At 44.4% G+C, this 21,184-nt stretch overlaps 1 protein-coding gene across 1 annotated transcript in view; it reads right to left on the minus strand.

Moving 5' to 3' along the window:
* The window catches only part of LOC125005386 (mucin-2-like), a 52,516-nt gene that overhangs the window by 14,807 nt on the left and 16,525 nt on the right, over positions 1 to 21,184 (minus strand). The window contains exons 28-38 of the mRNA XM_047580719.1: positions 20,366 to 20,409; positions 20,077 to 20,265; positions 15,539 to 17,151; positions 15,425 to 15,478; positions 14,861 to 15,242; positions 14,151 to 14,426; positions 12,107 to 13,476; positions 8,977 to 11,870; positions 6,997 to 7,222; positions 2,119 to 2,174; positions 961 to 1,028 (exon numbers count right to left, since the gene is read on the minus strand). Of these exons, the coding sequence (XP_047436675.1) occupies positions 961 to 1,028; positions 2,119 to 2,174; positions 6,997 to 7,222; positions 8,977 to 11,870; positions 12,107 to 13,476; positions 14,151 to 14,426; positions 14,861 to 15,242; positions 15,425 to 15,478; positions 15,539 to 17,151; positions 20,077 to 20,265; positions 20,366 to 20,409 (7,172 nt within the window). The remainder of the gene's footprint in view (positions 1 to 960; positions 1,029 to 2,118; positions 2,175 to 6,996; positions 7,223 to 8,976; positions 11,871 to 12,106; positions 13,477 to 14,150; positions 14,427 to 14,860; positions 15,243 to 15,424; positions 15,479 to 15,538; positions 17,152 to 20,076; positions 20,266 to 20,365; positions 20,410 to 21,184) is intronic.

The following is a 21,184-nucleotide window of genomic DNA, read 5'->3' on the forward strand; positions in this document are numbered from 1 at the left end:
AGTAGCAGGACCAGAAGTTCAAACCTGCCAAAAACCTGAGTATGAATGGTGACCCTCTACAAACAGGTGAGTTTCCAATAACAATCAGTACAAGTCACAATCATATTCTGTGTTTGTTAATTAATGACAGAATATAGTGACATATTGCCTGATCATACTTAATAAAGACAATTATAGTAGTATCATTTGATAAAACTTCAAATTTGAGATGTGTTTTTCTCATTCATGGCTAGCATGTTAAAATATGTCATCATTACGTCTAAGTAATGACTTTAATAAGAAAATTTTCTATTATGTTTTGGTAGGTAGTTGTCAATTTATACATAAATGATTATTCAACAGATCAATTAACTGAAAAAAAATACAACTCTTTTGCACATCAATCCTAATTTATAATTTCAAAAAATCAGTTACTGCATTATTACTATTTTATGTAAGATTCTGAGTGAATTGGCATTGTCGATAACATAACGGAGTATGAGGCACAATTTAGTACAACTGAAATACAAGATACAAATGGTTAGGTATAGGAAGACCATCTGAAGAAAGCAATCATGAATGACATCATCATTTCAAATTATGAATTTTTTGGTATCTCCTACTGTCTCCTACTCTAGTATTTCAGAAAAATATTCAGGGATTAAGAAATATTTTCTTAACTGTTACTACTGCAGTTAAGTGGTACTGTATGTTAAGTTGACTGTATGAATTATATGTAAATGTTTTTACTACAATAATGACAAAAAACCAAGCTGCACATGTATAGCAGGAATAAAATAGAAAAATCACTCACAAATGTATTTATCCTTGAATATACAAAAAAGAAAGAAAAATATGTTAGATGCTAAGATAAAAACAATGATCTAGAAAGTAAAAAAATAAATGAATAAACAGGAATATATTTGTTGAAGCAGAAAATAACAGTAAATAAATAATAAGTAAATAAAAAAAACAACCTACCAGGATGAAGTGAAGTTCCGTTGACAGTACAGACACATAATGTTAAGTGTGAAAAAAAGTGGTGAAACCTTAGTTTGATGAATGATAGTTAGACGAAGTTTGTAGTAAATAAAATTTGTTCCGAAGTTGTTATTTACAATGATTAGTAGATATTTGTGAAAAGTTGAAAGATTTAAATTAATTATTAATTAAAAGTTGTATTTAAATGTGTATTTGTAAATGTTTGTAAGTCCCATAGTAGTATTATTTGTGACAACTATTTAGTGGTTTGTAAAACTGTGCTGTTATTATGAGGTTTAGTTCGACAAACTTGTTTCCCTGAAGTTGTTTCCAGTTGTTGTTGTATCCTGTGATATTATAGTAGTTAAAATATAGTATTATTTGAGTTTTATAAAATGTGTTTTTAGTTGTTGTGTCCTGACTGAGTATGTGTAACATTGTTATGCATGGTTATAGGCGTGGATTGTGTAGATTGTTGTTCGACTCAACGTTGTTGTTCTATTTGTTTTCCAGTTTTAAATTTGTCCTAGTTGTTTTAGTATAGTAATAGTGGTTGTTAGTAGTGATAGTTTGTTAACAAGTGGTTAACTGTGTTGTATTCGGCATGAGGTTGTGTTCCAAAACCTTGTTCAATAATTACTGCAGTGGTCTTTGCTCGAGGCTTTGTTGTTCCACTCAGTTTTTCCGATTGTTTATTGTTAGTTATGTTGTCCGTTTGTATTTGTGTTACGGTTTGTTATAACACGTTTTGTTACGATTGTGGCTATGGTTTTGTCAGTCTTGCCGATGTGTTTTCTCCACGTGGTTGTTCCGTTCTGTCGTGTTGTCCATGTGTTGGTTTGTTGTGTTCCACAGTTTTGTTTACTTTTTGACTGTTGGTTGTTGTCTCAGGGTTTTGTAGTTCTTTGTAGTTGTCTTACTGGTGTTTGTAGTTGTTTAAGCTGAGGGTTTTGTTGTCAACAGTTTGTGGTTCTTTGGTGTTGTTTGCTTGCCAGCTGTTTGTTGGTGTTCACTAGACCTGTGGTGTTACATACTGGTGGTAGGTTGCTTCACGTGTTCGTTGTTTCCACTGTTACATTGTTTTCACTGTAGTTGTGGTTTTGTGTTCCAGTTTTGGCTTGTATGTTTTCCCTTGTGTATAACTGTGTGTTTTGATACGTGTAGGCAGAGGTTTCTCGAGTTAACTGTGGTTTGACTGGTTGTTGTCTCCTGCACTGGGTTGTGGTTTCACAACGTTGTTGTACAGTTACTGTGCAGTGGTAGTTTGTTGCGAGTTTGATTGTTCCGACTCAAGTTGTTTCTCCTGATGTGGTTGTTTCTCCAGGTTTGCTTGTAGTTCCTTTTGTAGTGACTTACTGGTGTTTTGAGTAGTTGTGTAGTCAACAGGGTTTTGATGTAACAATGTGGTCTTCTTGACTGGTTGTTGTCTGTCCTGCCACTGAGGTTGTGGTTTCAACAACCGCTGTGGTTGATACAGTTACTGGGCCAGTGGTACTTTGCGTCGGAGGCTTTGTTGTTCCGACCTCAACAGTTGTTTCTCCTGATGTGGTTGTTTCTCCAGGTTTGCTTGTAGTTCCCTTTGTAGTGACTACTGGTGTTTGAGTAGTTGTAGTAGCAACAGAGGGTTTTGATGTAACAACTGTGGTCTCTTGACTGGTTGTTGTCTGTCCTGCCACTGAGGTTGTGGTTTCAACAACCGCTGTGGTTGATACAGTTACTGGCCAGTGTCTTTGCGTCGGAGGCTTTGTTGTTCCGACCTCAACAGTTGTTTCTCCTGATGTGTTGTTTCTCCAGGTTTGCTTGTAGTTCCCTTTGAGTGACTACTGGTGTTTGAGTAGTTGTAGTAGCAACAGAGGGTTTTGATGTAACAACTGTGGTCTCTTGACTGGTTGTTGTCTGTCCTGCACTGAGGTCTGTGGTTTCAACAACCGCTGTGGTTGATACAGTTACTGGCCAGTGGTACTATTGCGTCGGAGGCTTTGTTGTTCCCACCTCAACAGTTGTTTCTCCTGATTGTGTTGTTTCTCCAGGTTTGCTTGTAGTTCCCTTTGTATGACTACTGGTGTTTGAGTAGTTGTAGTAGCAACAGAGGTTTTGATGTAACAACTGTGGTCTCTTGACTGGTTGTTGTCTGTCCTGCCACTGAGGTTGTGGTTTCAACAACCGTGTGGTTGATACAGTTACTGGCCATGGTACTTGCGTCGAGCTTGTTTTCCCACTCAACAGTTGTTTCTCTGATTGTTGTTTCTCCAGTTTGCTTGTAGTTCCCTTTGTAGTGACTACTGTGTTTGAGTAGTTGTAGTAGCAACAGAGGTTTTGATGTAACAACTGTGGTCTCTTGACTGGTTGTTGTCTGTCCTGCCACTGAGGTTGTGGTTTCAACAACCGCTGTTTGATACAGTTACTGGCCATGTAGTGCGTCGAGTTTGTTGTTCCACTCAACAGTTGTTTTCCGATGTGTTGTTTCTCAGGTTGCTTGTAGTTCCCTTTGTAGGACTACTGGTGTTGAGTAGTTGTAGTAGCAACAGGGTTTGATGTAACAACTGTGGTCTCTTATGGTTGTTGTCTGTCCTCACTGATTGTGTTTCAACAACGCTGTGTTGATACAGTTCTGGCCAGTGTATTGCGGGACTTTGTGTTCGACCTCAACAGTTGTTTCTCCTGATTGTTCTCAGTTGCTGTACCTTGTAGATAGTGTTTGAGTAGTTGTAGTAGCAACAGAGGGTTTTGATGTAACAACTGTGGTCTCTTGACTGGTTGTTGTCTGTCCTGCCACTGAGGTTGTGGTTTCAACAACCGCTGTGGTTGATACAGTTACTGGGCCAGTGGTACTTTGCGTCGGAGGCTTTGTTGTTCCGACCTCAACAGTTGTTTCTCCTGATGTGGTTGTTTCTCCAGGTTTGCTTGTAGTTCCCTTTGTAGTGACTACTGGTGTTTGAGTAGTTGTAGTAGCAACAGAGGGTTTTGATGTAACAACTGTGGTCTCTTGACTGGTTGTTGTCTGTCCTGCCACTGAGGTTGTGGTTTCAACAACCGCTGTGGTTGATACAGTTACTGGGCCAGTGGTACTTTGCGTCGGAGGCTTTGTTGTTCCACCTCAACAGTTGTTTCTCCTGATGTGGTTGTTTCTCCAGGTTTGCTTGTAGTTCCCTTTGTAGTGACTACTGGTGTTTGAGTAGTTGTAGTAGCAACAGAGGGTTTTGATGTAACAACTGTGGTCTCTTGACTGGTTGTTGTCTGTCCTGCCACTGAGGTCGTGGTTTCAACAACCGCTGTGGTTGATACAGTTACTGGGCCAGTGGTACTTTGCGTCGGAGGCTTTGTTGTTCCCACCTCAACAGTTGTTTCTCCTGATGTGGTTGTTTCTCCAGGTTTGCTTGTAGTTCCCTTTGTAGTGACTACTGGTGTTTGAGTAGTTGTAGTAGCAACAGAGGGTTTTGATGTAACAACTGTGGTTCTTGACTGGTTGTTGTCTGTCCTGCCACTGAGGTCGTGGTTTCAACAACCGCTGTGGTTGATACAGTTACTGGGCCAGTGGTACTTTGCGTCGGAGGCTTTGTTGTTCCCACCTCAACAGTTGTTTCTCCTGATGTGGTTGTTTCTCCAGGTTTGCTTGTAGTTCCCTTTGTAGTGACTACTGGTGTTTGAGTAGTTGTAGTAGCAACAGAGGGTTTTGATGTAACAACTGTGGTCTCTTGACTGGTTGTTGTCTGTCCTGCCACTGAGGTTGTGGTTTCAACAACCGCTGTGGTTGATACAGTTACTGGGCCAGTGGTACTTTGCGTCGGAGGCTTTGTTGTTCCCACCTCAACAGTTGTTTCTCCTGATGTGGTTGTTTCTCCAGGTTTGCTTGTAGTTCCCTTTGTAGTGACTACTGGTGTTTGAGTAGTTGTAGTAGCAACAGAGGGTTTTGATGTAACAACTGTGGTCTCTTGACTGGTTGTTGTCTGTCCTGCCACTGAGGTTGTGGTTTCAACAACCGCTGTGGTTGATACAGTTACTGGGCCAGTGGTAGGTTGCGTTGGACGTTTTGTTGTTCCGACCTCAACAGTTGTTTCTCCTGATGTGGTTGTTTCTCCAGGTTTGCTTGTAGTTCCTTTTGTAGTGACTACTGGTGTTTGAGTAGTTGTAGTAGCAACAGAGGGTTTTGATGTAACAACTGTGGTCTCTTCACTGGTTGTTGTCTGTCCTGCCACTGAGGTTGTGGTTTCAACAACCGCTGTGGTTGATACAGTTACTGGGCCAGTGGTACTTTGCGTCGGAGGCTTTGTTGTTCCGACCTCAACAGTTGTTTCTCCTGATGTGGTTGTTTCTCCAGGTTTGCTTGTAGTTCCCTTTGTAGTGACTACTGGTGTTTGAGTAGTTGTAGTAGCAACAGAGGGTTTTGATGTAACAACTGTGGTCTCTTGACTGGTTGTTGTCTGTCCTGCCACTGAGGTTGTGGTTTCAACAACCGCTGTGGTTGATGCAGTTACTGGGCCAGTGGTACTTTGCGTCGGAGGCTTTGTTGTTCCCACCTCAACAGTTGTTTCTCCTGATGTGGTTGTTTCTCCAGGTTTGCTTGTAGTTCCCTTTGTAGTGACTACTGGTGTTTGAGTAGTTGTAGTAGCAACAGAGGGTTTTGATGTAACAACTGTGGTCTCTTGACTGGTTGTTGTCTGTCCTGCCACTGAGGTCGTGGTTTCAACAACCGCTGTGGTTGATACAGTTACTGGGCCAGTGGTACTTTGCGTCGGAGGCTTTGTTGTTCCCACCTCAACAGTTGTTTCTCCTGATGTGGTTGTTTCTCCAGGTTTGCTTGTAGTTCCCTTTGTAGTGACTACTGGTGTTTGAGTAGTTGTAGTAGCAACAGAGGGTTTTGATGTAACAACTGTGGTTCTTGACTGGTTGTTGTCTGTCCTGCCACTGAGGTTGTGGTTTCAACAACCGCTGTGGTTGATACAGTTACTGGGCCAGTGGTACTTTGCGTCGGAGGCTTTGTTGTTCCCACCTCAACAGTTGTTTCTCCTGATGTGGTTGTTTCTCCAGGTTTGCTTGTAGTTCCCTTTGTAGTGACTACTGGTGTTTGAGTAGTTGTAGTAGCAACAGAGGGTTTTGATGTAACAACTGTGGTCTCTTGACTGGTTGTTGTCTGTCCTGCCACTGAGGTTGTGGTTTCAACAACCGCTGTGGTTGATACAGTTACTGGGCCAGTGGTACTTTGCGTCGGAGGCTTTGTTGTTCCCACCTCAACAGTTGTTTCTCCTGATGTGGTTGTTTCTCCAGGTTTGCTTGTAGTTCCCTTTGTAGTGACTACTGGTGTTTGAGTAGTTGTAGTAGCAACAGAGGGTTTTGATGTAACAACTGTGGTCTCTTGACTGGTTGTTGTCTGTCCTGCCACTGAGGTTGTGGTTTCAACAACCGCTGTGGTTGATACAGTTACTGGGCCAGTGGTAGGTTGCGTCGACGTTTTGTTGTTCCGACCTCAACAGTTGTTTCTCCTGATGTGGTTGTTTTCTCCAGGTTTGCTTGTAGTTCCCTTTGTAGTGACTACTGGTGTTTGAGTAGTTGTAGTAGCAACAGAGGGTTTTGATGTAACAACTGTGGTCTCTTGACTGGTTGTTGTCTGTCCTGCCACTGAGGTTGTGGTTTCAACAACCGCTGTGGTTGATACAGTTACTGGGCCAGTGGTACTTTGCGTCGGAGGCTTTGTTGTTCCGACCTCAACAGTTGTTTCTCCTGATGTGGTTGTTTCTCCAGGTTTGCTTGTAGTTCCCTTTGTAGTGACTACTGGTGTTTGAGTAGTTGTAGTAGCAACAGAGGGTTTTGATGTAACAACTGTGGTCTCTTGACTGGTTGTTGTCTGTCCTGCCACTGAGGTTGTGGTTTCAACAACCGCTGTGGTTGATCAGTTACTGGGCCAGTGGTACTTTGCGTCGGAGGCTTTGTTGTTCCCACCTCAACAGTTGTTTCTCCTGATGTGGTTGTTTCTCCAGGTTTGCTTGTAGTTCCCTTTGTAGTGACTACTGGTGTTTGAGTAGTTGTAGTAGCAACAGAGGGTTTTGATGTAACAACTGTGGTCTCTTGACTGGTTGTTGTCTGTCCTGCCACTGAGGTCGTGGTTTCAACAACCGCTGTGGTTGATACAGTTACTGGGCCAGTGGTACTTTGCGTCGGAGGCTTTGTTGTTCCCACCTCAACAGTTGTTTCTCCTGATGTGGTTGTTTCTCCAGGTTTGCTTGTAGTTCCCTTTGTAGTGACTACTGGTGTTTGAGTAGTTGTAGTAGCAACAGAGGGTTTTGATGTAACAACTGTGGTTTCTTGACTGGTTGTTGTCTGTCCTGCCACTGAGGTTGTGGTTTCAACAACCGCTGTGGTTGATACAGTTACTGGGCCAGTGGTACTTTGCGTCGGAGGCTTTGTTGTTCCCACCTCAACAGTTGTTTCTCCTGATGTGGTTGTTTCTCCAGGTTTGCTTGTAGTTCCCTTTGTAGTGACTACTGGTGTTTGAGTAGTTGTAGTAGCAACAGGGGTTTTGATGTAACAACTGTGGTCTCTTGACTGGTTGTTGTCTGTCCTGCCACTGAGGTTGTGGTTTCAACAACCGCTGTGGTTGATACAGTTACTGGCCAGTGGTACTTTGCGTCGGAGGCTTTGTTGTTCCGACCTCAACAGTTGTTTCTCCTGATGTGGTTGTTTCTCCTGGTTTGCTTGTAGTTCCCTTTGTAGTGACTACTGGTGTTTGAGTAGTTGTAGTAGCAACAGAGGGTTTTGATGTAACAACTGTGGTCTCTTGACTGGTTGTTGTCTGTCCTGCCACTGAGGTTGTGGTTTCAACAACCGCTGTGGTTGATACAGTTACTGGGCCAGTGGTACTTTGCGTTGGAGGCTTTGTTGTTCCGACCTCAACAGTTGTTTCTCCTGATGTGGTTGTTTCTCCAGGTTTGCTTGTAGTTCCCTTTGTTGTGACTACTGGTGTTTGAGTAGTTGTAGTAGCAACAGAGGGTTTTGATGTAACAACTGTGGTCTCTTGACTGGTTGTTGTCTGTCCTGCCACTGAGGTTGTGGTTTCAACAACCGCTGTGGTTGATACAGTTACTGGGCCAGTGGTACTTTGCGTCGGAGGCTTTGTTGTTCCCACCTCAACAGTTGTTTCTCCTGATGTGGTTGTTTCTCCAGGTTTGCTTGTAGTTCCCTTTGTAGTGACTACTGGTGTTTGAGTAGTTGTAGTAGCAACAGAGGGTTTTGATGTAACAACTGTGGTTTCTTGACTGGTTGTTGTCTGTCCTGCCACTGAGGTCGTGGTTTCAACAACCGCTGTGGTTGATACAGTTACTGGGCCAGTGGTACTTTGCGTCGGAGGCTTTGTTGTTCCCACCTCAACAGTTGTTTCTCCTGATGTGGTTGTTTCTCCAGGTTTGCTTGTAGTTCCCTTTGTAGTGACTACTGGTGTTTGAGTAGTTGTAGTAGCAACAGAGGGTTTTGATGTAACAACTGTGGTCTCTTGACTGGTTGTTGTCTGTCCTGCCACTGAGGTTGTGGTTTCAACAACCGCTGTGGTTGATACAGTTACTGGGCCAGTGGTACTTTGCGTCGGAGGCTTTGTTGTTCCCACCTCAACAGTTGTTTCTCCTGATGTGGTTGTTTCTCCAGGTTTGCTTGTAGTTCCCTTTGTAGTGACTACTGGTGTTTGAGTAGTTGTAGTAGCAACAGAGGGTTTTGATGTAACAACTGTGGTCTCTTGACTGGTTGTTGTCTGTCCTGCCACTGAGGTTGTGGTTTCAACAACCGCTGTGGTTGATACAGTTACTGGGCCATGGTAGTTTGCGTTGGACGTTTTGTTGTTCCGACCTCAACAGTTGTTTCTCCTGATGTGGTTGTTTCTCCAGTTTGCTTGTAGTTCCCTTTGTAGTGACTACTGGTGTTTGAGTAGTTGTAGTAGCAACAGAGGGTTTTGATGTAACAACTGTGGTCTCTTCACTGGTTGTTGTCTGTCCTGCCACTGAGGTTGTGGTTTCAACAACCGCTGTGGTTGATACAGTTACTGGGCCAGTGGTACTTTGCGTCGGAGGCTTTGTTGTTCCGACCTCAACAGTTGTTTCTCCTGATGTGGTTGTTTCTCCAGGTTTGCTTGTAGTTCCCTTTGTAGTGACTACTGGTGTTTGAGTAGTTGTAGTAGCAACAGAGGGTTTTGATGTAACAACTGTGGTCTCTTGACTGGTTGTTGTCTGTCCTGCCACTGAGGTTGTGGTTTCAACAACCGCTGTGGTTGATGCAGTTACTGGGCCAGTGGTACTTTGCGTCGGAGGCTTTGTTGTTCCCACCTCAACAGTTGTTTCTCCTGATGTGGTTGTTTCTCCAGGTTTGCTTGTAGTTCCCTTTGTAGTGACTACTGGTGTTTGAGTAGTTGTAGTAGCAACAGAGGGTTTTGATGTAACAACTGTGGTCTCTTGACTGGTTGTTGTCTGTCCTGCCACTGAGGTCGTGGTTTCAACAACCGCTGTGGTTGATACAGTTACTGGGCCAGTGGTACTTTGCGTCGGAGGCTTTGTTGTTCCCACCTCAACAGTTGTTTCTCCTGATGTGGTTGTTTCTCCAGGTTTGCTTGTAGTTCCCTTTGTAGTGACTACTGGTGTTTGAGTAGTTGTAGTAGCAACAGAGGGTTTTGATGTAACAACTGTGGTTTCTTGACTGGTTGTTGTCTGTCCTGCCACTGAGGTTGTGGTTTCAACAACCGCTGTGGTTGATACAGTTACTGGGCCAGTGGTACTTTGCGTCGGAGGCTTTGTTGTTCCCACCTCAACAGTTGTTTCTCCTGATGTGGTTGTTTCTCCAGGTTTGCTTGTAGTTCCCTTTGTAGTGACTACTGGTGTTTGAGTAGTTGTAGTAGCAACAGAGGGTTTTGATGTAACAACTGTGGTCTCTTGACTGGTTGTTGTCTGTCCTGCCACTGAGGTTGTGGTTTCAACAACCGCTGTGGTTGATACAGTTACTGGGCCAGTGGTACTTTGCGTCGGAGGCTTTGTTGTTCCCACCTCAACAGTTGTTTCTCCTGATGTGGTTGTTTCTCCTGGTTTGCTTGTAGTTCCCTTTGTAGTGACTACTGGTGTTTGAGTAGTTGTAGTAGCAACAGAGGGTTTTGATGTAACAACTGTGGTCTCTTGACTGGTTGTTGTCTGTCCTGCCACTGAGGTTGTGGTTTCAACAACCGCTGTGGTTGATACAGTTACTGGGCCAGTGGTACTTTGCGTCGGAGGCTTTGTTGTTCCGACCTCAACAGTTGTTTCTCCTGATGTGGTTGTTTCTCCAGGTTTGCTTGTAGTTCCCTTTGTAGTGACTACTGGTGTTTGAGTAGTTGTAGTAGCAACAGAGGGTTTTGATGTAACAACTGTGGTCTCTTGACTGGTTGTTGTCTGTCCTGCCACTGAGGTCGTGGTTTCAACGACCGCTGTGGTTGATACAGTTACTGGGCCAGTGGTAGGTTGCGTTGGACGTTTTGTTGTTCCGACCTCAACAGTTGTTTCTCCTGATGTGGTTGTTTCTCCAGGTTTGCTTGTAGTTCCCTTTGTAGTGACTACTGGTGTTTGAGTAGTTGTAGTAGCAACAGAGGGTTTTGATGTAACAACTGTGGTCTCTTGACTGGTTGTTGTCTGTCCTGCCACTGAGGTTGTGGTTTCAACAACCGCTGTGGTTGATACAGTTACTGGGCCAGTGGTACTTTGCGTCGGAGGCTTTGTTGTTCCCACCTCAACAGTTGTTTCTCCTGATGTGGTTGTTTCTCCAGGTTTGCTTGTAGTTCCCTTTGTAGTGACTACTGGTGTTTGAGTAGTTGTAGTAGCAACAGAGGGTTTTGATGTAACAACTGTGGTCTCTTGACTTGTTGTTGTCTGTCCTGCCACTGAGGTTGTGGTTTCAACAACCGCTGTGGTTGATACAGTTACTGGGCCAGTGGTACTTTGCGTCGGAGGCTTTGTTGTTCCCACCTCAACAGTTGTTTCTCCTGATGTGGTTGTTTCTCCTGGTTTGCTTGTAGTTCCCTTTGTAGTGACTACTGGTGTTTGAGTAGTTGTAGTAGCAACAGAGGGTTTTGATGTAACAACTGTGGTCTCTTGACTGGTTGTTGTCTGTCCTGCCACTGAGGTTGTGGTTTCAACAACCGCTGTGGTTGATACAGTTACTGGGCCAGTGGTACTTTGCGTCGGAGGCTTTGTTGTTCCCACCTCAACAGTTGTTTCTCCTGATGTGGTTGTTTCTCCAGGTTTGCTTGTAGTTCCCTTTGTAGTGACTACTGGTGTTTGAGTAGTTGTAGTAGCAACAGAGGGTTTTGATGTAACAACTGTGGTCTCTTGACTGGTTGTTGTCTGTCCTGCCACTGAGGTCGTGGTTTCAACAACCGCTGTGGTTGATACAGTTACTGGGCCAGTGGTACTTTGCGTCGGAGGCTTTGTTGTTCCGACCTCAACAGTTGTTTCTCCTGATGTGGTTGTTTCTCCTGGTTTGCTTGTAGTTCCCTTTGTAGTGACTACTGGTGTTTGAGTAGTTGTAGTAGCAACAGAGGGTTTTGATGTAACAACTGTGGTCTCTTGACTGGTTGTTGTCTGTCCTGCCACTGAGGTTGTGGTTTCAACAACCGCTGTGGTTGATACAGTTACTGGGCCAGTGGTACTTTGCGTTGGAGGCTTTGTTGTTCCCACCTCAACAGTTGTTTCTCCTGATGTGGTTGTTTCTCCAGGTTTGCTTGTAGTTCCCTTTGTAGTGACTACTGGTGTTTGAGTAGTTGTAGTAGCAACAGAGGGTTTTGATGTAACAACTGTGGTCTCTTGACTGGTTGTTGTCTGTCCTGCCACTGAGGTCGTGGTTTCAACAACCGCTGTGGTTGATACAGTTACTGGGCCAGTGGTACTTTGCGTCGGAGGCTTTGTTGTTCCCACCTCAACAGTTGTTCTCCTGATGTGGTTGTTTCTCCTGGTTTGCTTGTAGTTCCCTTTGTAGTGACTACTGGTGTTTGAGTAGTTGTAGTAGCAACAGAGGGTTTTGATGTAACAACTGTGGTCTCTTGACTGGTTGTTGTCTGTCCTGCCACTGAGGTTGTGGTTTCAACAACCGCTGTGGTTGATACAGTTACTGGGCCAGTGGTACTTTGCGTCGGAGGCTTTGTTGTTCCCACCTCAACAGTTGTTTCTCCTGATGTGGTTGTTTCTCCAGGTTTGCTTGTAGTTCCCTTTGTAGTGACTACTGGTGTTTGAGTAGTTGTAGTAGCAACAGAGGGTTTTGATGTAACAACTGTGGTCTCTTGACTGGTTGTTGTCTGTCCTGCCACTGAGGTCGTGGTTTCAACAACCGCTGTGGTTGATACAGTTACTGGGCCAGTGGTACTTTGCGTCGGAGGCTTTGTTGTTCCCACCTCAACAGTTGTTTCTCCTGATGTGGTTGTTTCTCCAGGTTTGCTTGTAGTTCCCTTTGTAGTGACTACTGGTGTTTGAGTAGTTGTAGTAGCAACAGAGGGTTTTGATGTAACAACTGTGGTCTCTTGACTGGTTGTTGTCTGTCCTGCCACTGAGGTTGTGGTTTCAACAACCGCTGTGGTTGATACAGTTACTGGGCCAGTGGTACTTTGCGTTGGAGGCTTTGTTGTTCCGACCTCAACAGTTGTTTCTCCTGATGTGGTTGTTTCTCCAGGTTTGCTTGTAGTTCCCTTTGTTGTGACTACTGGTGTTTGAGTAGTTGTAGTAGCAACAGAGGGTTTTGATGTAACAACTGTGGTCTCTTGACTGGTTGTTGTCTGTCCTGCCACTGAGGTCGTGGTTTCAACAACCGCTGTGGTTGATACAGTTACTGGGCCAGTGGTACTTTGCGTCGGAGGCTTTGTTGTTCCCACCTCAACAGTTGTTTCTCCTGATGTGGTTGTTTCTCCTGGTTTGCTTGTAGTTCCCTTTGTAGTGACTACTGGTGTTTGAGTAGTTGTAGTAGCAACAGAGGGTTTTGATGTAACAACTGTGGTCTCTTGACTGGTTGTTGTCTGTCCTGCCACTGAGGTTGTGGTTTCAACAACCGCTGTGGTTGATACAGTTACTGGGCCAGTGGTACTTTGCGTCGGAGGCTTTGTTGTTCCCACCTCAACAGTTGTTTCTCCTGATGTGGTTGTTTCTCCAGGTTTGCTTGTAGTTCCCTTTGTAGTGACTACTGGTGTTTGAGTAGTTGTAGTAGCAACAGAGGGTTTAGATGTAACAACTGTGGTCTCTTGACTGGTTGTTGTCTGTCCTGCCACTGAGGTCGTGGTTTCAACAACCGCTGTGGTTGATACAGTTACTGGGCCAGTGGTACTTTGCGTCGGAGGCTTTGTTGTTCCCACCTCAACAGTTGTTTCTCCTGATGTGGTTGTTTCTCCAGGTTTGCTTGTAGTTCCCTTTGTAGTGACTACTGGTGTTTGAGTAGTTGTAGTAGCAACAGAGGGTTTTGATGTAACAACTGTGGTCTCTTGACTGGTTGTTGTCTGTCCTGCCACTGAGGTTGTGGTTTCAACAACCGCTGTGGTTGATACAGTTACTGGGCCGGTGGTACTTTGCGTCGGAGGCTTTGTTGTTCCCACCTCAACAGTTGTTTCTCCTGATGTGGTTGTTTCTCCAGGTTTGCTTGTAGTTCCCTTTGTAGTGACTACTGGTGTTTGAGTAGTTGTAGTAGCAACAGAGGGTTTTGATGTAAAAACTGTGGTCTCTTGACTGGTTGTTGTCTGTCCTGCCACTGAGGTTGTGGTTTCAACAACCGCTGTGGTTGATACAGTTACTGGGCCAGTGGTACTTTGCGTCGGAGGCTTTGTTGTTCCCACCTCAACAGTTGTTTCTCTCCTGATGTGGTTGTTTCTCCAGGTTTGCTTGTAGTTCCCTTTGTAGTGACTACTGGTGTTTGAGTAGTTGTAGTAGCAACAGAGGGTTTTGATGTAACAACTGTGGTCTCTTGACTGGTTGTTGTCTGTCCTGCCACTGAGGTTGTGGTTTCAACAACTGCTGTGGTTGATACAGTTACTGGGCCAGTGGTACTTTGCGTCGGAGTCTTTGTTGTTCCCACCTCAACAGTTGTTTCTCCTGATGTGGTTGTTTCTCCAGGTTTGCTTGTAGTTCCCTTTGTAGTGACTACTGGTGTTTGAGTAGTTGTAGTAGCAACAGAGGGTTTTGATGTAACAACTGTGGTCTCTTGACTGGTTGTTGTCTGTCCTGCCACTGAGGTTGTGGTTTCAACAACCGCTGTGGTTGATACAGTTACTGGGCCAGTGGTACTTTGCGTCGGAGGCTTTGTTGTTCCCACCTCAACAGTTGTTTCTCCTGATGTGGTTGTTTCTCCAGGTTTGCTTGTAGTTCCCTTTGTAGTGACTACTGGTGTTTGAGTAGTTGTAGTAGCAACAGAGGGTTTTGATGTAACAACTGTGGTCTCTTGACTGGTTGTTGTCTGTCCTGCCACTGAGGTTGTGGTTTCAACAACCGCTGTGGTTGATACAGTTACTGGGCCAGTGGTACTTTGCGTCGGAGGCTTTGTTGTTCCCACCTCAACAGTTGTTTCTCCTGATGTGGTTGTTTCTCCAGTTTGCTTGTAGTTCCCTTTGTAGTGACTACTGGTGTTTGAGTAGTTGTAGTAGCAACAGAGGGTTTTGATGTAACAACTGTGGTCTCTTGACTGGTTGTTGTCTGTCCTGCCACTGAGGTTGTGGTTTCAACAACCGCTGTGGTTGATACAGTTACTGGGCCAGTGGTACTTTGCGTCGGAGGCTTTGTTGTTCCCACCTCAACAGTTGTTTCTCCTGATGTGGTTGTTTCTCCAGGTTTGCTTGTAGTTCCCTTTGTAGTGACTACTGGTGTTTGAGTAGTTGTAGTAGCAACAGAGGGTTTTGATGTAACAACTGTGGTCTCTTGACTGGTTGTTGTCTGTCCTGCCACTGAGGTTGTGGTTTCAACAACCGCTGTGGTTGATACAGTTACTGGGCCAGTGGTACTTTGCGTCGGAGGCTTTGTTGTTCCCACCTCAACAGTTGTTTCTCCTGATGTGGTTGTTTCTCCAGGTTTGCTTGTAGTTCCCTTTGTAGTGACTACTGGTGTTTGAGTAGTTGTAGTAGTAACAGAGGGTTTTGATGTAACAACTGTGGTCTCTTGACTGGTTGTTGTCTGTCCTGCCACTGAGGTCGTGGTTTCAACAACCGCTGTGGTTGATACAGTTACTGGGCCAGTGGTAGGTTGCGTTGGACGTTTTGTTGTTCCGACCTCAACAGTTGTTTCTCCTGATGTGGTTGTTTCTCCAGGTTTGCTTGTAGTTCCCTTTGTAGTGACTACTGGTGTTTGAGTAGTTGTAGTAGCAACAGAGGGTTTTGATGTAACAACTGTGGTCTCTTGACTGGTTGTTGTCTGTCCTGCCACTGAGGTTGTGGTTTCAACAACCGCTGTGGTTGATACAGTTACTGACCAGTGGTACTTTGCGTCGGAGGCTTTGTTGTTCCCACCTCAACAGTTGTTTCTCCTGATGTGGTTGTTTCTCCAGGTTTGCTTGTAGTTCCCTTTGTAGTGACTACTGGTGTTTGAGTAGTTGTAGTAGCAACAGAGGGTTTTGATGTAACAACTGTGGTCTCTTGACTGGTTGTTGTCTGTCCTGCCACTGAGGTTGTGGTTTCAACAACCGCTGTGGTTGATACAGTTACTGGGCCAGTGGTACTTTGCGTCGGAGGCTTTGTTGTTCCCACCTCAACAGTTGTTTCTCCTGATGTAGTTGTTTCTCCTGGTTTGCTTGTAGTTCCCTTTGTAGTGACTACTGGTGTTTGAGTAGTTGTAGTAGCAACAGAGGGTTTTGATGTAACAACTGTGGTCTCTTGACTGGTTGTTGTCTGTCCTGCCACTGAGGTTGTGGTTTCAACAACTGCTGTGGTTGATACAGTTACTGGGCCAGTGGTACTTTGCGTCGGAGGCTTTGTTGTTCCCACCTCAACAGTTGTTTCTCCTGATGTGGTTGTTTCTCCAGGTTTGCTTGTAGTTCCCTTTGTAGTGACTACTGGTGTTTGAGTAGTTGTAGTAGCAACAGAGGGTTTTGATGTAACAACTGTGGTCTCTTGACTGGTTGTTGTCTGTCCTGCCACTGAGGTTGTGGTTTCAACAACCGCTGTGGTTGATACAGTTACTGGGCCAGTGGTACTTTGCGTCGGAGGCTTTGTTGTTCCCACCTCAACAGTTGTTTCTCCTGATGTGGTTGTTTCGCCAGGTTTGCTTGTAGTTCCCTTTGTAGTGACTACTGGTGTTTGAGTAGTTGTAGTAGCAACAGAGGGTTTTGATGTAACAACTGTGGTCTCTTGACTGGTTGTTGTCTGTCCTGCCACTGAGGTTGTGGTTTCAACAACCGCTGTGGTTGATACAGTTACTGGGCCAGTGGTACTTTGCGTCGGAGGCTTTGTTGTTCCGACCTCAACAGTTGTTTCTCCTGATGTAGTTGTTTCTCCAGGTTTGCTTGTAGTTCCCTTTGTAGTGACTACTGGTGTTTGAGTAGTTGTAGTAGCAACAGAGGGTTTTGATGTAACAACTGTGGTCTCTTGACTGGTTGTTGTCTGTCCTGCCACTGAGGTTGTGGTTTCAACAACCGCTGTGGTTGATACAGTTACTGGGCCAGTGGTACTTTGCGTCGGAGGCTTTGTTGTTCCCACCTCAACAGTTGTTTCTCCTGATGTGGTTGTTTCTCCTGGTTTGCTTGTAGTTCCCTTTGTAGTGACTACTGGTGTTTGAGTAGTTGTAGTAGCAACAGAGGGTTTTGATGTAACAACTGTGGTCTCTTGACTGGTTGTTGTCTGTCCTGCCACTGAGGTTGTGGTTTCAACAACCGCTGTGGTTGATACAGTTACTGGGCCAGTGGTACTTTGCGTCGGAGGCTTTGTTGTTCCCACCTCAACAGTTGTTTCTCCTGATGTGGTTGTTTCTCCAGGTTTGCTTGTAGTTCCCTTTGTAGTGACTGCTGGTGTTTGAGTAGTTGTAGTAGCAACAGAGGGTTTTGATGTAACAACTGTGGTCTCTTGACTGGTTGTTGTCTGTCCTGCCACTGAGGTCGTGGTTTCAACAACCGCTGTGGTTGATACAGTTACTGGGCCAGTGGTACTTTGCGTCGGAGGCTTTGTTGTTCCCACCTCAACAGTTGTTTCTCCTGATGTGGTTGTTTCTCCTGGTTTGCTTGTAGTTCCCTTTGTAGTGACTACTGGTGTTTGAGTAGTTGTAGTAGCAACAGAGGGTTTTGATGTAACAACTGTGGTCTCTTGACTGGTTGTTGTCTGTCCTGCCACTGAGGTTGTGGTTTCAACAACCGCTGTGGTTGATACAGTTACTGGCCAGTGGTACTTTGCGTTGGAGGCTTTGTTGTTCCGACCTCAACAGTTGTTTCTCCTGATGTGGTTGTTTCTCCAGGTTTGCTTGTAGTTCCCTTTGTTGTGACTACTGGTGTTTGAGTAGTTGTTGTAGCAACAGAGGGTTTTGATGTAACAACTGTGGTCTCTTGACTGGTTGTTGTCTGTCCTGCCACTGAGGTCGTGGTTTCAACAACCGCTGTGGTTGATACAGTTACTGGGCCAGTGGTACTTTGCGTCGGAGGCTTTGTTGTTCCCACCTCAACAGTTGTTTCTCCTGATGTGGTTGTTTCTCCTGGTTTGCTTGTAGTTCCCTTTGTAGTGACTACTGGTGTTTGAGTAGTTGTAGTAGCAACAGAGGGTTTTGATGTAACAACTGTGGTCTCTTGACTGGTTGTTGTCTGTCCTGCCACTGAGGTTGTGGTTTCAACAACCGCTGTGGTTGATACAGTTACTGGGCCAGTGGTACTTTGCGTCGGAGGCTTTGTTGTTCCCACCTCAACAGTTGTTTCTCCTGATGTGGTTGTTTCTCCAGGTTTGCTTGTAGTTCCCTTTGTAGTGACTACTGGTGTTTGAGTAGTTGTAGTAGCAACAGAGGGTTTTGATGTAACAACTGTGGTCTCTTGACTGGTTGTTGTCTGTCCTGCCACTGAGGTCGTGGTTTCAACAACCGCTGTGGTTGATACAGTTACTGGGCCAGTGGTACTTTGCGTCGGAGGCTTTGTTGTTCCCACCTCAACAGTTGTTTCTCCTGATGTGGTTGTTTCTCCAGGTTTGCTTGTAGTTCCCTTTGTAGTGACTACTGGTGTTTGAGTAGTTGTAGTAGCAACAGAGGGTTTTGATGTAACAACTGTGGTCTCTTGACTGGTTGTTGTCTGTCCTGCCACTGAGGTTGTGGTTTCAACAACCGCTGTGGTTGATACAGTTACTGGGCCGGGGGTACTTTGCGTCGGAGGCTTTGTTGTTCCCACCTCAACAGTTGTTTCTCCTGATGTGGTTGTTTCTCCAGGTTTGCTTGTAGTTCCCTTTGTAGTGACTACTGGTGTTTGAGTAGTTGTAGTAGCAACAGAGGGTTTTGATGTAAAAACTGTGGTCTCTTGACTGGTTGTTGTCTGTCCTGCCACTGAGGTTGTGGTTTCAACAACCGCTGTGGTTGATACAGTTACTGGGCCAGTGGTACTTTGCGTCGGAGGCTTTGTTGTTCCCACCTCAACAGTTGTTTCTCCTGATGTGGTTGTTTCTCCAGGTTTGCTTGTAGTTCCCTTTGTAGTGACTACTGGTGTTTGAGTAGTTGTAGTAGCAACAGAGGGTTTTGATGTAACAACTGTGGTCTCTTGACTGGTTGTTGTCTGTCCTGCCACTGAGGTTGTGGTTTCAACAACCGCTGTGGTTGATACAGTTACTGGGCCAGTGGTACTTTGCGTCGGAGGCTTTGTTGTTCCCACCTCAACAGTTGTTTCTCCTGATGTGGTTGTTTCTCCAGGTTTGCTTGTAGTTCCCTTTGTAGTGACTACTGGTGTTTGAGTAGTTGTAGTAGCAACAGAGGGTTTTGATGTAACAACTGTGGTCTCTTGACTGGTTGTTGTCTGTCCTGCCACTGAGGTTGTGGTTTCAACAACCGCTGTGGTTGATACAGTTACTGGGCCAGTGGTACTTTGCGTCGGAGGCTTTGTTGTTCCGACCTCAACAGTTGTTTCTCCTGATGTGGTTGTTTCTCCAGGTTTGCTTGTAGTTCCCTTTGTAGTGACTACTGGTGTTTGAGTAGTTGTAGTAGCAACAGAGGGTTTTGATGTAACAACTGTGGTCTCTTGACTGGTTGTTGTCTGTCCTGCCACTGAGGTCGTGGTTTCAACGACCGCTGTGGTTGATACAGTTACTGGGCCAGTGGTAGGTTGCGTTGGACGTTTTGTTGTTCCGACCTCAACAGTTGTTTCTCCTGATGTGGTTGTTTCTCCAGGTTTGCTTGTAGTTCCCTTTGTAGTGACTACTGGTGTTTGAGTAGTTGTAGTAGCAACAGAGGGTTTTGATGTAACAACTGTGGTCTCTTGACTGGTTGTTGTCTGTCCTGCCACTGAGGTTGTGGTTTCAACAACCGCTGTGGTTGATACAGTTACTGGGCCAGTGGTACTTTGCGTCGGAGGCTTTGTTGTTCCGACCTCAACAGTTGTTTCTCCTGATGTAGTTGTTTCTCCAGGTTTGCTTGTAGTTCCCTTTGTAGTGACTACTGGTGTTTGAGTAGTTGTAGTAGCAACAGAGGGTTTTGATGTAACAACTGTGGTCTCTTGACTGGTTGTTGTCTGTCCTGCCACTGAGGTTGTGGTTTCAACAACCGCTGTGGTTGATACAGTTACTGGGCCAGTGGTACTTTGCGTCGGAGGCTTTGTTGTTCCCACCTCAACAGTTGTTTCTCCTGATGTGGTTGTTTCTCCTGGTTTGCTTGTAGTTCCCTTTGTAGTGACTACTGGTGTTTGAGTAGTTGTAGTAGCAACAGAGGGTTTTGATGTAACAACTGTGGTCTCTTGACTGGTTGTTGTCTGTCCTGCCACTGAGGTTGTGGTTTCAAATATACCTTTAGTTGAAGTTGTTACTTCACCAGTGGTAGTCGTTGTTCTTGATGATGTACCTTGAATTGTAAAATCATGTTTTTAACATATGTATGTGTACTGCATGTCGCTTTTAATTTCGCTTTGAAAGTATTTACAACTTTTTTCAATATTGTAACATGATGTTTGTACTTTTGTATGTAATTCAGTGTATTTTTGTGTAGTAAATGTAGATACCTGAAGTTGTGAATGTAAAAGGGGTCGTTGTAGGTCCAGGTGTCGTAGAAGGTACGCAAGGATACATGTTTCTTACTACAGTTCCATTCCCTCCACATTCAGCTGTGATACAGTTTCCTAGCCCATCTGTTGTGTCATAGATGGTTTCCCCATATTTGTAAATCTTTCCATTAACGATGCATGTACAATCTGCAGGTAGAGACATGCATTTCATTTAATAAAATATTTTCACATCACACATATATTTATAACATTTTTAGTACTGATCTATAACCATTAGTGTACTCACTTTCGACACTGTAGCCACATTTTATCCCATACACTGTACAGGAACTGTAAAATGAGAAAAGTTTTAATTATTTCGACATCATTTGTGACTGTATTTGTTGTGACACAAACATCAATGAATGCTAGTCATAAACAGGACCAAACAGATCAGCGTTATTGTGGTTGATTCTCGCTTCAGCATCTCTGCGTTTGATTTCATGCTTTCCTTCAAACTGCATTTTATGTTACATTTGAAATCAGTTTCTAGGAAAGACACTCTTGGGAAGGGCCTATGCAGTTCTCACCTTCTCAACTACTACTAAGTAGTACCAAGTTTCAACTTTGATGGGAAACATAATTTGGAATATGAAAGCCTTTACTTTATGAAATAGCCCCCTGTTGGAGACTGTACACATTACATAAACTCCTTTGCTGGAAACAGGAGCAAGATGTTCCCCAGAGTTGGATCAACAATAAAAAGGTAATCAATGTCATGCAGCTGTAACAGGCTAATGCAGGTGTTATTATAAACAGGGGTAATTGTGGTGTGAATATCAATAGGAATGTTTTTATAGGCTACTCTACAGCACTGTTCAGGGATAGTATATCTTTATCGACCACTCTATCCTCTGTCAATTTGTACTGATTGCCGAATCATATATATACACACAATACACCATGTGTATTGTAGGCCAGTATTTAGATTACATGCAAATATTATCATGCTTTCATGCACAGTATAGAAAATATTTTTAAGATATTAGTCATTTTTAACATGACTCCGACAGAGCACAGATTTGTGTGTGAACAAATCCACAGAAAAAAAACAGCAGCCCTGTGT

Source organism: Mugil cephalus, chromosome 3 (assembly GCF_022458985.1).
Source record: "Mugil cephalus isolate CIBA_MC_2020 chromosome 3, CIBA_Mcephalus_1.1, whole genome shotgun sequence".
Taxonomy (NCBI): Eukaryota; Metazoa; Chordata; class Actinopteri; order Mugiliformes; family Mugilidae; genus Mugil; species Mugil cephalus.